The sequence below is a fragment of the Nothobranchius furzeri genome, chromosome 6 (assembly GCF_043380555.1).
Source record: "Nothobranchius furzeri strain GRZ-AD chromosome 6, NfurGRZ-RIMD1, whole genome shotgun sequence".
Classification (NCBI taxonomy): Eukaryota; Metazoa; Chordata; class Actinopteri; order Cyprinodontiformes; family Nothobranchiidae; genus Nothobranchius; species Nothobranchius furzeri.
In genome coordinates this window covers 55,407,609-55,423,088 of record NC_091746.1, presented here as the reverse complement: position 1 = coordinate 55,423,088, position 15,480 = coordinate 55,407,609, and the positions used below count along the sequence as shown (strand labels likewise).

Below are 15,480 nucleotides of genomic sequence, written 5' to 3'. Positions count from 1 at the left end.
CCTCACAGCCTTCCGTAGCAGGAAACTTGGAATCCAATATGGCGTCGCCCAGAGACTTAGACCCGCTCCCATGTATTTTAGACCTGATTTTTATGGTTATATGTTATAAAACTGCAGATATTTTTCAACAACTGGGTATCTTTTAATTAATTTACAACAACATTTTGATGGATATTTCCAGAGATTAATGGTATAAACTACACAATGTCATTTTAGGTTTTATAGGGTTTAATGTAGTCGAAGTTTAGCTAATACGGGATAGATAAAGATTACATCTGAACTAAGTACTGGAATGTAATACATTGCTAACTAAATAAAAACTGTATTTAAATGATATACATGTGACTGTTTCTAGAAAATAATAGCAAATAAAAAATTGTCCAAGAACAACAGCAAAAAAGGTCGGTAAAAAAATAAAATTTGGGGGAGAAATTTATATTTTATCCAATGCCTGTCATAATTTCACAACAATTCTCCCCTTGGTCTCCAGTGAGTCGCAGCAGATAGTTCTTTCTACTGAGCCAGGCTCTGCAGGAAGTTTCTTCCTGTTAAAAGGGAGTTTTCCTCTCCACTGTTGCTACATGCTTGCATAGTATGAGGATTGCTAACTAATTGGCATTATGATCTAAATTCAATCAGAATGTTCACTTTGTGAAGTTCTTTGAGACAACTCTTGTTGTTATTTGGCACAATATAAATAAACTGAATTATATAGTTGGAAATAAACCAGATCTATTTCAGATGTCATGGGTAGGATTCATAAAGTTGAACAAACAAGCATTGGGACAAGTTATTTCTCCATGTAATTAATACTATTCTGCCACTATTTATAAAATAATATTTGAACCCGGACATACACAGAGTCCAAATTACTTACCGACACAGTTGAAGAAGGGTTCTTTCTTGCACTGACTTGAACAACCATCTCCATTCACAAAGTTCATGTCATCACATTCCTCTCCTTTGGAACTAAAACGAATAGCAAAAGTTCTCAACAAACACTTCAGTATCAAAACTGAAAGCAATCAATCCACATCTTTGTGGGTTTGTAATTTTGCCTTGTACTTCCTATATTACCTCTGGATGCGTCCATCTCCACAATAGGGTGCCCCAAGTTCATGCACCAGTGGTGAAGAAGGCTCACTCTCACTCTGACTTGAGAGTGTTTGGATCTGGTAGGTATATGTGACACGGGGTACAACCTCCCTACATAAAAATAAATGAAACACGATTTTTCATTCATTCATTGTGGGAAAAATACAGGTTTTTCATGTAATTATCAATGGCACTGCTGTGTATCAAACCTCAAGTCAGCACACACCAAGTCAACCTTCAGCACAAGTACATATGACTGGTCAACTGTTGATACTGTGACATCCCCACATACTAACCATTTGTTGTTTGTTTTTTTCACTATCCTAGTGATTCCAGGAATCATTCTGTCAAATACTAACCACTATAAACAGGGTGTGTTAAAGGTGCAATGGCAAATTTGGAAAACAAATTATCTTAAAAAAATGTTTTATGCCTCTTAACAATGTTTTAAAGTAGTATAGTTATATATTGCGGAAATTAAAAAAAAACCAACAACTAATTTTATCTCAAAACCTCTGGCAATAACACATTTCAGACAAAAAGCAACTATAGCAAGCCTAAGTCGTGCCCATCTACTTCCGGACCATGGGTCCCCGGAAGAACGAAAAAATAAATGCAAATCAATGGGGCTAAAAATACTATTTTCTAATTCCGCTTGTTAAATGCCATGGATTTCACATATGACGTCTGTGAATTTTAAAGACGCATTTTGATGCCAAGAAAGTGCTTATTTTCAAATGGGGGGAAACTTAATTTTATGTTTTGTGTGGTACGTCCAGGACTACAAATGTGCATCACTAAAGTGACGTCATCAAAACAGACATGGAGAAAAACAGAGGGGAAATGGCTGTAAGTTGAACTTCAAATCCTTCCTTCAGGAGGAAAGAACCACCATAAATCTGGCCACGTGGTAAGTAGCAGCTGTGCTAGGGGAGAGGAGATTCTGTGGTGATGTCATTTATTCGATGCACCAATGTCTGGTTTGTAGTCATGCTAATTACAAACTTTTAAAAGCTGATAAATCTCAAAGTACGTGACTGGCTTGGTCAAAACGCACATCATTACTTTTCATTTAAATCAAAGTACAACATATGTGTGATCCAGGATGTAAGGCAGAGCGGATTAGAAATTAGCTCTTTTAGCCCCATTGACTTGCATTTATTTTTTCATTCTTCCAAGGACCAATGAGCAGACCGGAAGGGGAGGAGACCTCTATCGGACTACCGCACCTTCCTGGATCCACCAGTCATTATGCACTCATGTAATTAGCAACACAACAGCACTGGTATGAGAGGTTCATGGCTCAATAATGTAAGTAAGTAAGTACGTAAGTAAGTAAAAGTTTATTTATGTAGCGCCTTTCACAGATATAAATCACAAAGCGCTGTACAACACGATAAAGATCAGGGCAAATACCTCTAACCAATAAAAACATCAGAAAAACAATAGCAGTGTTAAACGTAGAAAATAAAATCATGAGTATAAACAAAGTGAAGGTGTGAACCCGAACAAAGCCATCTTTTTGAACATTTAGGGAGGGGTCAATGTCAAAGGAGAAAGAGTCAGCTGCTATCACTTCAACTGTTGGACAAACTACCAAAGTCCCAAAAAGTAAAACATTTGAACTCATGGACAATAAAAGACATTTTAATGTAGAAAACTGTGACAGGTGTTCAGGACTCTCTTGTTTCCTCCTGCAATGTGGGTCTCTGGTTAGGGTAGAAGCGTCTCAGCTCAGGGAAGATACCTGAGAAGGGGTGGGGTGGGGGGGGGGGGGGGGGGCTGTGTGTGAATGTTCTGTGACCATGTTTGCGTTTAAAACCTAGCTTGTTCTGTAGATTTGCTATAGTAGCTTTAACACAACGGTAAACATGGTTGAAGAATCTAAAACAAACTAAGTAAATTAACAAAAAAGTACCAACTAAAAAACTAAACCTAAAGCATGTATGGCCTTTTATGTATAAAAATATATATTTAAAAAATTATATATATATTATGTTTATGCTTATTTTATGTGTATTTATTTATTTGGCAAACGCTTTTATCCAAAGCGACTTCCAATTTATAACCTATAGGGCATGTTGTGATCTTTTTATTTCAATATATGTTGAAAATCAGCACTTTGAGAGCAATAACATTTTTTTCCAGTAATGTGAGCCTAAGATGACACAGTGGAGAAAATGACTGTATTTGTACCCTGGTGCATTAAGCTGATGGGACTGTATAATTGTTTGCTACAATCATGACTGGTATTGGATACGTGTGTGGCAAACATGGTGTAAACATGGGTGGGGATGACTGCAGTAACTGAGGTTAAATGGAACCAATGCTTTAATTGTGGATCATTTCATGTGAACCATCAAGTATCATTGGCCTGATTTTGAAATTACCTTTGCAGTGTCATTCATGCCGTGACAAGCTGGCACTAAACACTACATGGCTCAAATGAGCAACATCCATCCATCCATTATCTAAACCACTTCATCTGCTCTAGGTTCACATGGAGCTGGTACCCATCTCCAGCCGTCAACAGGCGAGCGATGGGGGAAACCCTGAGCAGGTTGCCAATCCATCACAAACCACCAGTTACACTCACACCAAATTTAGTCTCCAATTACCCTGACATGTATGTTTTGGAAAGAAGCCTGAGTACCCAGGAAAAAATCCCCACACACATGGGGAAAAAATGCCAACCCCACTTAGAAAGGCTGCACAGGTGGTATCCAAATCAACAACCCATTTCCTGCAAAGCAACAAAGCTACAAACTGCCACACCATGCAGCCCTGAGCATCATTCAGTTGATGCAAACATGTCCAACACTACAGACGAGGCACTCTTTTTATGACAATAAAATAATAATGAATTAGATGTATAAAGTGCTTTTCAAGGACTCAGAGCATTTTAGACAAAATCCATTATTCATTAACTCCCTCATTCACACTGGTGATGATAAACTACAGGGTAGCTAGCCACAATTGCCCTGGGGCACCCTGATTGAGCCAAGGCTGCCATTTTTGCACCATATGCCCTTCTTACCACCACCAACACAGGAAAAGCTGATGAGGTGTCATGCCCAAGGACATAACAGCAGAATGACTAAGAATGAGCTGGGATCTAACTGAGCGATTACTGGACAACCCGCTTTACCTCCGGAGCCACTGCTGCCTCATAAAAAGGAGAACACAAACAACATATTGTCTGACAACTGTTGCCTTCAGTCTTTAACAAAAGCACACTGGTTTAAACTACTATTCCCAACGCGCCTGTATAATCCCCTGCACGAATGCCATTCACCACCAGGAGCCAGTGCTCTTGCCAACTTGCTCTGGCTCCACAAAGCCCACGCCAATGTCAGCAGATAAACCAAGGAAGTCTTCAAGTGATGTTAAGGAAAGCCATAAACTCTGATGAGCTCTCAGCTGGAATTTTTGATTTCCAATGACTAAGAAAACCAGAATTCTCTCAAACACAGGCTCACTTAGGAGAACGGTTATCCTGCACAGCAAATATGCTACACCCTAGAAGCAGCATCTCCTTCCCTGGACAAAACCAGAAGCCAAGAGGCCAGATGCCACAGTCTTTAAACATGACCAGCATGAACAAGATATCTGGATATGTGCTGTAATAGTTGGACGTGACATGCATTAGAAACCCTCTTAGGTAGTGTTTCTCAATGCTGCATAAGGACTGAACATATGTTTCATACTTGAGCATAATGCACCTTTGGAGAGGGGTCAAAGTGCTGTTCCTCATAGTGAGATAACAACTGTTCAACACGATGTTCAACCTGTTCCCAATTAGGGGCATGCTGGATCTCCCTCCTGACCCGACTACGGCTGGTCATGTTAGGAGCTGCTGCTGACAACAGGAGAGAATATAATGGGGCAAATGTTGCAGATGTAGCACATGTTTGTGGATTTTCGCTCTTATAGGGCTTGATGAATAGGACATCTTCCAGCAGCCACATTTTTAATGAAAAAAACCGTATAAACCTTTAAAAACCACAAATAAGTAACCCTCTGTTGGGTAATGTTGCATGGTAGTTTAACATGCATATGAATGGTAAACTTGAATTTCAGCACATTAAGATTTATTTATATGCATAATTTTGGGGGGAAATAAATATGCAAAGTGATCCAATATGAAATTATTTCTACAAAAACAAAAAGTGTCACTCAGTCAATCATCAGTGGTCCCACAGTTTAAGTTAATCTCATCAGTCTAGTTTTTACTGCTTTTTATGAAGGTAAAAGAACCAGGAGGGAAAGTCAGACATCCCTCTCCCCAGAGAAACTCTCCAGCACCTCCTGGGGGATCTCAAGATGTTCCAAAACTGGAGAAGCTCTGTAATCCTTCTAATCCAAAGACCAAACAGAGCTGGCTTTTTTCTCATTGAGAAGGGGCTGCAGCTTTTCTCCCAAGCTCTCCTGAGATGATGGAACTCCATACACTTTCTTTCAGTAGTTAAAACTATTATTTGAATCACATGGAAGAAAATAAATTCCAGTGTTGTTTTAAGCCCTTTCTTTGTCTGCATAATAATTAATGAATAATTATTAATAAATCTCCAGCTATCAATTTTTATTCATCCATTTTCTGTACCCGCTCGTCCAAGCAGGGTTGCAGAGGGCTGGTGCCTATCTCCAGCAGTTTACGGGCATACAGGCGGGGTACACCCTGGACAGTTTGCCAGTCCAACAACAAGGCAACAAGGAGACACGCAACCATGCACGCACACACTCACACCTAAGGATAGTTTAAGGTTGGTTTATGCTTGACGGGTCCGCGAGGTCCGCACGTCTCCGCGCGGAAAAGTTGCGTCATTTTAACAACCACGCCCCTCCACCGCGCCTCAGCACGGCCCAAAATTTCCGCAACGCGCACCTAGGAAATTTTCTAACCACGCGGACGGTCGGACGCGGAAAAACATGGCGGACCGGCAAGAACTAGTATGGCAGAGGTTCGTAAATACAGACATTTGTATGATTCAGCTCTCAAAGTTAATAATTCTTGGAGAGAAATAGCTCACACTGTCGGAAAAGACGAGGACGCTGTTAAAAAATGCTGGAATGCCATGTTGTAAACAGTAATTTCTACTTCTACTATGGTGTAGTGTTGGATGCATGCTGTAGAGCTCCATGCTGCCCCGTTCAGTTTGGGAGAATATTGGCTCACTGCAGAGAAAAGCCACATGAACCATAAACGCTGCGAGTTGTGAAGCGCGTTCCAGCCGCGAGCCGCATCACCAAGCGGAAAGTGAATGCGTCAAGCATAAACCAAGCTTTAGACAGACCAATTAACCAGACAGTCATGTTTTTGGACTGTTGAGAGGAAGCTGGAGGACCCGGAGAAAGCGCACGCGTGCACAGGGAGAATATACAAACTTTATGCAGAACTCAGCAATTTCTTGCTACAAGGCAACAATGCTAACCACTGTGCAGCCCGTTTTTATTCTATGCATTTTTATTGACCGGTCAAATAAATTAAAGGGATACTTTTATCAGAAAATATTGAAAAGTCAGTTTAACTTATTTGATATTGATTTGGTCATTCAAATAGCAAAATCAGTGGCAGTTGCTTACAATAAATTAGGTGCAGTAAAGGGACAACAATGAGACAAGCCCAAAAGACCTTATTCAGATTTTTTTTCTCATCATCTGTTTTGACTGCTAGTAGTTTTGCTTTTGAGGATCAGTCAGTGCAGTTACATATGCATGTAAGTGAAGCTACAGCAATAATCCAGCTAATACTTAACCAGAATGAGAGCCTTCATCCTAGTTTACAAATCTCACAAGTATGGATTCAGACATTTTTAACATATTAGTTCAGGCTGTGGTTGGTACTAAATGCACTATGAATTATAACCATGTGCTTTTCCTCGTGTTGTTGGTGCAGTGATATTTTGGTTCTGTTGAATTGTTTATTGGTATTTGTCCTCTCTCTCTCTCTCTCTCTCTCTCTCTCTCTCTCTCTCTCCCTCTCTCCCTCTCTCTCTCTCTCTCCCTCTCTCTCTCTCCCTCTCTCTCTCTCTCTCTCCCTCTCTCTCTCTCTCTCTCTCTCTCTCTCTCTCTCTCTCTCTCTCTCTCTCTTTGCAGCTCTAGAAAAGGATTCTTCTACACCCTTTTTTTGGTGAATTTTTCCCCATCTCTTCCTTTTCGCTCCCCCTTTCTCCCTATAATAAAAAAGGGTAAAACAATTAAGATATTTAATGCAGCTGCTTAAAGCTTATGATGTGCAGATCAAATAAAATGCTTGAAAGAATGTGCTGCTGCCGTTAGGTAGTTGCAGAGACCAGAGACAATCTCTGATGGATCATTGAAAAGAAATGTTTGTGTCACAGACTCAGAGCAAATTCTCAACAGTCTACAATGTGTGGTGTTCAGGAAGTTTCTTTTATTTTGGCAAGTTAAGAGAAAAAGTATGCCGTTCAATATTTCAGATGATTTCATGTTTTTAATCAGACAAAATTAAAACACGTCTGTAATGTCCCATGTGTTTTCACAAACACGGTTACGTGGACAAATTTCGTGTGCCACTCCAAAATTTTCACTGGCCCATCTGGCCACCCCTATGAAAACATTCTGCGGACACCATTGCTGTCACCTTCTCCTGTCCCAGAAATTTCCAAGAACTCCTTTAGTGGAAACATGGATATTGACCTTCATGGGCTATTGGCATAGATGTCCCAATTGAAAATGACTTTATAAAAGTGTCCCAATATCCTCCAGTGAGCCCTGTGCTCACTGCCCAGAAGCATGGAGATCCAATGGCATTTGCCTGAGAACAGTGTTTGTGAACGTTTGGCAGCATTTCCATATGCCTGACAACCTCCACGTGTTTCTACGAGGTTTTGATTCATGTCTATTCAAAGCAGCTGCAAGTGAAGAGGACTGGCTTCAAGTGGCTGTTGCCCTGAATGGGTGCAACAGGCAGGAAGGTTTGAATAGCTGTGGGGAATGATCATAAGCCTCATTAAAACTTGGCTCCAATAAATATTTGAGGGGGCAAACAGAATTGTGAAGGGGACAGATTGTGGCAACAGAAGAGGAAAAGGCGTGCCTTAGTGATGGAGATGCTCTAGGTGTTTTTGTCATGTGACTGTATCGCATTTTGTAAAGACTGTGACCTTCCCTTTCTTTCTCTGTCCCTGAAACCCATATTCATGTATTCATCACATCACAAACTACAGCAGGATTAAAAAAAGTCACCAAACCTGCCTGTCTCCTAATCCACACCCGCTCCTGTGACCAAATCCCTCTTGTCTCTTCAAGACGTCCATTGGCTTCCTCTCCCTCAGCGCATCACATTTAAATCCTCCAGAACACACACACACACACACACACACACACTGTCCACCAGCAGAGAGACTGAACTCACCAAATTAGATTTTAACTCAACAAACTTGTTGATGTTAGAAGGGAAATCCAGCTCTCGTGTTGTATTGTTCTCAAAAGGGAATTTTCAGAGCCTTTTTTTCCTGAGAGAAGTTTCGGTGTTGTCTGGTCTGGGTTCGACTTGGGTCAGATGAACCAGAACCACTGAAGATGCATCTGCAGATTGGAGTTGTGCACACTCACATCTTTCTTTTAATTGTTTTTAGTTAGCGCTCTGAACAGAACTAAATGGCTTATTAGCTTTTCTCCATTAAAAAGTTAGCTAAACTAGATCTTGGTTCTTCAGTGATGACGTTTATTATAACAAACACATTTAATTGGATAAGCATGCTTGTCATTTTGTAAATGTTAAAAACAAAATAAATGAGTTTTCATTCATTTTTGCTGATGGCAAATGTAACAATATCATAACTGGACTAAAAAGCAAACAGACCAGTTAAATTAAATAAATCGATGACATATTTGGCATCATAATTGAGATGGTAATATAAATAACATGAAGTTTCATCTTTTGATTTTAAAATGTATTTACATAGATGAAATTATGTCAAACCAATCAACTGTTATTGGAGGAAAGTTCTGGTCTAGTGTGTTCATGTGACTGAAATCTATTTGAGGAGTAATGCCCCCTCTTGCTCCACCATAGAGACGGCCTTGCTTGGCACTGACATGCATCCTGGACACATCAATTTAAAGTAAAGTGCCCGAAATACAGGTGTGAGTGCACTCAGGGCACGTTTGCTCAGGATACATTCAAGTGTGTTATGGGGCATTTTATTTATTTGCTTAGAAATGTAATTGCAAATCTATCCCTGGCCACAATAAAATTGTATCTACAATGTTGGGGAGAATACTTTTAAAATGGATTTAGTTACAGAATACTGAATATTTGCTTTTAGATGTATTTCGTAACGTTTTTCGTTTCTATTCTAAATACTTGGAATACTGCCCCTTTGAAAAAGCGTTTAGGTCTATTAAATGCCACAATATTTGATGGTAGCTACTACAACAGGAAAACAGAGGGCATATTAATGCTAATCATTATGTACTGACTGGGAAAAAATAAATAAAACTATTTACTTATTTTTTGTGTATCTTAATTTATCAATTTGTCAATAGAATCCATTTCTGTTTGTGTAATAAAGTTTAACTTTTCTACAGGAGCTGTTCACCATCTCAGCAAATCTATCTAGAAAAACAATGTTTTTTTTATGTTTTATGTAGTTTTTTCATGATGTAATGGCAGACTGACATCCATAGCCGTCCAGTCACAGTGTTTTATTGGTTTGGAGGGCCAATAACAGCATTCTGCTGGTGGTCGGATTGTTACTGATACAAATATGGCGACGGCTCATTTGAAACTTTGGACTATTTAGACTTGGGCTTTTCTTTGACTCAAGAGCAGATAGAGGTACTTAAGTTTATTTAGAAAAATGATGTATTAGCATTTTCTTTGATGGAGTATAGCGGACTGCCTCGTTTACTGACATCCATAGCGCCGAGCAGCGCCTGCGCCACGCCGTCATTTTAACTAGAAGCCATTATAGTTAATGAGAGTGGCTGCACGTGGAACACCGCGCCGAGGCGCTAACGATGATCGCCAGGCTTTGTTTTTTTTTTCCCCCTGTGTCCTGTCTGGCTGTGTCGCCAGTTCTACTTTAAGCACCGCAGCCATTTGCAACATTGTGGAGTGCTTTACAATAGACATTACGACGCAGAACGGCTTTACGGCATAAACCCAACCACCGGCACAAACCCAGCTGCAGTTTTAATAACTTTTAAGTACTATTAATGTTAAAATATTCTAATAAATAGCGTGCTTACCCATTTTTACTGAGTCTCACAAAACACGACGGCAAATCTGATTGTGTGTAAACAATAGAGTCACTTCCTGCTTCCTGCTCTCAAGTCCCGCGTGATGTTGTGACTATTGCGCGACTTTCCAAGAAGCGCTCAGTGAAGCGGCTTGTCCTGTGTTACAACTTGACTTCTCAAAACCACTGCACTTCCATGACGTGTCTGTATCTGGTGAGCCAACACATTCTCACACCAAAAGCATCGAAAAATGATGATGGGTGACCAAGAGTTTGTTTCTGACGCTTTGAGAGATCCAGCGTGTCGGGAGGCGACGCTCTGCTTTCCGACGCCCGCGGTAAAATGGAGATTTTAGCGAACTGTGACCTTAACCCTCTTGCAATTTAACTTTCCCTTCACCCCCATCCTAACCTTAACCCACTTCCACATGCAAAACTTTGTTTCTTGTTGTATCGTTCTTGTCAAACACGGTTAATCGGAAATTTAGAACAAGATCCTGGGTTAAGGTTAGGAAGGGGGTGAGGGAAAGGTTAAATCACTAGAGGTTATAGGTTAAATGTTGGTGAAATGTCCGATTTCCATTCAACCGGAGGCGTCGGAATGCAACGCTCTGGCACAGCGCGTTGCCTCCCGACGCGTTGTAAACAAACGCATGGTCACTCATTGTCATTTTTCGACTCAGGGTGTGAGAATGTGTCGTCTAGGCTTAACTGTATTGTAAATACCATGTTTTAAAATAGTAACTGTAACAGAATACAGTTACTCATAATTAGTTTTCTAAATACGTAACAGCAGTACATGTATTCCGTTAATCTCCAAGACTGTCTATCTAGTTACATAAAGGAAATAAATGCAAGCAGCACTTTTAGAATTTGAAATAAAAAAAGAAAAATACATAAACATGTATTACCTTGGGTAAAGTGGCACCAAAATGAAAATTTACATCAGTTCCCGTTACTACCAAGAAACAACGAGCAAAAGTCACAGAATACTCTAACATTGGGTTACAACATTTTAAGGAGACTCTAAAAAAGTTAGTTTGAACCTTCAAGTAACAGATTTCCATGTTTTTCCATGTTTCTCCAGGAATAGTTCACCAACTTGTACATAAAAAGATAATTATAATAGCCATACAACAGAAAACTGGTGAGGCAAATAGAAACCTTGGATATCTAGAGGACACAATCATGTACCAATTCAGCCCATCCCCCAATTTCTACATAGAACAGAAGGAGGGAGCAGGTTTTAAACTACTGTTCAGGTCGAAGCACATAATGTAAAAAACATGAGCATAAACAGGCAGGGTGTGAGAGCTGTCCCAAGTCTACTTTGCTTGGGAGGTCTTTCCTAATACTTTCTTGACCCCCTTATGTCTCCTTCATCACCCATTGCCTCTCACCCCAACCCCCTTTCCAAGCCAAGTTATAATTTACCCCCAACTGATACAACCTCCCACCCTGCGTCTCCTCTTTACCCTTCATACCCTCCACCATAATTTACTTTGTCACCCTGACCTCCCAGCCGTTAGCCATTCCAAACAAACCACCACTCATTGATGGAGCCAAAGGAGCCAAGATGTCAGCCATTCCTCTTGTTTTGCTCCGGCTTAGATGAAGGCCAGTGGCCTGACAGCAAAAGGTCAATCACCTCCCCAACCCTCATCCACTCCATCTAGCCCTGTGGTAACGTAATGAAAGAAGTAACTTTCTGTGTGGTCAACAAATTGTTTTAAAAAATTAGTTAAACTAGTTAAAAAACTAGTTCTAAGTGAATAAGAAGTAGAATGCATTTACTGCAACAAATAAAATAAAATATTTTTAGAATGCATAAAGCAAATAACATATTTAATACAATTTGGACACTCTGCAACTTTAATTATATATATATATATATATATATATATATATATATATATATATATATATACACCCTTTGGTTGAGTGAGTTTCAAAAAGTCACAGCTCAAAGATTTACATGTATACTTATTGTTTACTGAGCTCCTCTGACAACCTAACAGACAAGATCTCACATGGTCTCATAAGAAAAAATATACAGCCGTTGCCACTGACCACTACCACTGGAATGCAACCACAGCTAGTGAAATGTACCACAGTAGTAAAACTACCTACAGTACATCAACAGTCAGTGAGTGAGCCAAAACCTCCAAATAAATACATCCAAACTGTAGGCACCCTTCCACAGATCCTGCCATTTAACCAGGAAGCCCTGCACAGACACATTATGGAACTTGGATGTCATCACTTGAACCTGCATAACAGACTTACCTGCCCTTTTATACAACACTTCCCTGCTCTTGTGAATTGCACTGATGGCACGACAGAGAGATGGTATAACACGCAACTGTGCCATGTATAGCACAATTTAGCAAAGTCAGCACATTCCTTGTAAGAAAAAGCAGCAGATTCTCACCACAGTGTGCAGATAATACCTTCAACAAGTCAATAGTTTGTCCTTGCTTTGTGGCACATAGGAAACAACAAATGTGGGCAAAAACTGACCTGTGACTTAGGAAACAAATGTTGGGAAAACAGATCTGAAACTGCAGCAGCAGCAGTGGCCTGCTGGTGTTCCAGAGGGGATTCAAAAGGATGTCTGGTATTACATGAACATTTTTCTGATGAATATTTTTCCACAGATATATAAACACCTTTTATTGGGAGGTCTGGAAAAAAAAAAGGAATGACCTCACATGGAAGCAGGAAACTAAATCACAAGCAAACAGCAATACTAAGCTTTTAATAGAAAACATTCTGTAGGAATACTGTTGACTGTTGTCAAATTGATTGGCTATTAACATTTGCGAAGAAAGAATGTGTATTCATTCCCGAGAGTAGATAAACTAAACTCTCAAAGTATGCATTTTATGATTATTTCTTCCCTCAAGAACATCAGTTCAGCCCATTAATGATAAGTGATGGTTTATTCACCTTAAAGATTACTCACCTGTCTGTAAATCGACGAATAGGTTCATTTAACAACAGCCCATGTGGTGCGTGAGTGAAGGGTGGTTGGCGCAGCAGGCGGTAGCGTAATGGTTTGCAATGCTTGCAAAGCACGCTGTCCGGCTTGGATGCCAATAGAGTGGCATCAATCTCCAGGTGGTGCTCCATCGTGTAAATTTGCACACCGTACACTTCTTCTTGTACGTCCAGCCTCAGAGTCAGTGGGGTGTCACAGAAGACGTTACTGGGTCCCAGAGAGATGTTGTTCCCATTGACAGTCAGCAGCAGGATGTCATGGATAGCAGGTAGCGCTGTTTCCTCTGGACTGCAAAACGTGACCCACATACTCAAGGAGTCAGGCACCACTGGGTGTTGGAACTCTAGCTGAAGCATACAGCCATTGGGCGGGCATTCTGACAGGCCAACAACACCTTGTTCTGTCCCTGCGGTGGGGCTCCATGTGTGCACGCTTGACTCACATGCCTGTTCTACATCTGGAGGGCCTATGGGATAAAACCATACAACATATAAGCAAATACAGGCTTCAAAAAGACACAACATTAAAACCAAAGTTTGGTCAAATTTAACATAAATCTAATTCTAATTATTTTTCTTACTCCTTAACAATAAATGCTCGATGCTTTAAAACCAACAAGATACAATTGAAACAGTTTGAGTAATTAAAGAAATCTGAATTTGTCTCTGAATTATTAGGATTTTCTTTTGGCTGATGGGTGATGAAGATCTTTGCATTTGTCATGTTTTTGGTGTGCAGGTCAACAAGGTTGAGGTGAAACTAAGAGTTCATTGTGAGTCCATCTGCAGAGGAAAGGCAGAGCTGAAGTGTGTACCTTCTGAGAGGGGCCCTGCACAGGGTTCTCACTTTAGCACAGTCATTACAACCTCAAACAGTCACACTCCTGCCATATTTGGAGTCTACGCACAGCTAACTCGCATTATCCCAAGTGACGTACACTAACATTCATCAAGCACTTTTAGAAGCCAGCTAGCGGCAGACACTGTGTTCTCCCTCAATTTCCTTTTGTGCAATTCCAAGCTGGCAACCAATGAAGCCATTTGCTAACCTCATTTCTGGGCACCATGCAAAATTCCAGTGTTTAATCAAGTGAGGATTGAATATAGATTCCAAGCCGCATTATCTCAACACATTTATTATTGTACTGTAAGTGTGTGTGTGTGTGTGTGTGTGTGTGTGTGTGTGTGTGTGTGTGTGTGTGTGTGTGTGTGTGTGTGTGTGTGTGTGTGTGTGTGGCCAGAGTCGAGAGTTGAGGTGAATTAAAGACAAAAAAGGAGTCAGTGAAAAGGAGAGGAGATGGGGAAAACAAGGAAGGCTGGAAGTAAAAAACTAAGGTGCTCCAAAAGGTTGGCTTCTTTCTGCTTATGTTGTCCTGCTTTTTGGGTATACTTTCATAAAGTTTGCAGGGACAGAGGTTGTAGCCACTGAAAACATTTTGTAATGTCAGCCGTTATGATGGGCTCCACTCTTACCCTGGCGCTGTAGCTGATGTTAAAGTAGATGTAAGAGCAGACAGAGTCGGGGTGTCGTCCATTGAGTAACTGAAGACAAAATAAATTCTAATGCCCCTAAACTAAAAGTCAGCCATGTTTGACCTCCAATATGTGCTGGTAGGCTAAGGGATCCAAACCTATGTTTTCTATTAATGATTAGGCCACAAGATCCCAACATTTGATTTATTGCCTACTAGTGTATGAGTATTTGATCTAAAAGGTTAAATCTCTAGAGAGACAAAGGATTCAAGCAAACTCATTTTACCTTACTTTAAATATGATACCAATCTCTGTTTTGTCTTTTTACCTATCAAGTTATACTGCCAATGAACAGTTTCACACTTAGCAGCGCTGACCGTAAGACACAATGCAGTTCATTTGCATTCATTCATTCACTGATTTTCTGAACTGCTTTTACAATGGATGTGTAATGTAGGTGGAGCGGGTTGTCCAGTAATCGGAAGGTTGCAGATCTGATCCCAGCTCTGGACAGAGAATTCTGCTGTCGTGTCCTTGGGCAAGACACTTAATCCACCTTGCCTGCTGGTGGTCGGAGGGATTGATGGCGCCTATGCTCTGCAGCCTCGCCTCTGTCAGTGCGCCCCAGAGCAGCTGTGGCTACATTGTAGCTCATCCCTATCAGTGTGTGAATGTGTGTGTGAATGGATGAATGGTACACTGT

General features: G+C 40.5%; 1 protein-coding gene across 2 annotated transcripts in view; it reads right to left on the bottom strand.

The window, feature by feature from the left end:
* Positions 1-15,480, bottom strand: part of pappaa (pregnancy-associated plasma protein A, pappalysin 1a) — a 159,349-nt gene that overhangs the window by 101,208 nt on the left and 42,661 nt on the right. For both annotated transcript variants that reach the window (XM_015942754.3, XM_015942759.3), the window contains exons 7-9: positions 13,270-13,771; positions 1,078-1,206; positions 878-969 (exon numbers count right to left, since the gene is read on the bottom strand). In XM_015942754.3, coding sequence (XP_015798240.3) covers positions 878-969; positions 1,078-1,206; positions 13,270-13,771 — 723 coding nt within the window. The remainder of the gene's footprint in view (positions 1-877; positions 970-1,077; positions 1,207-13,269; positions 13,772-15,480) is intronic.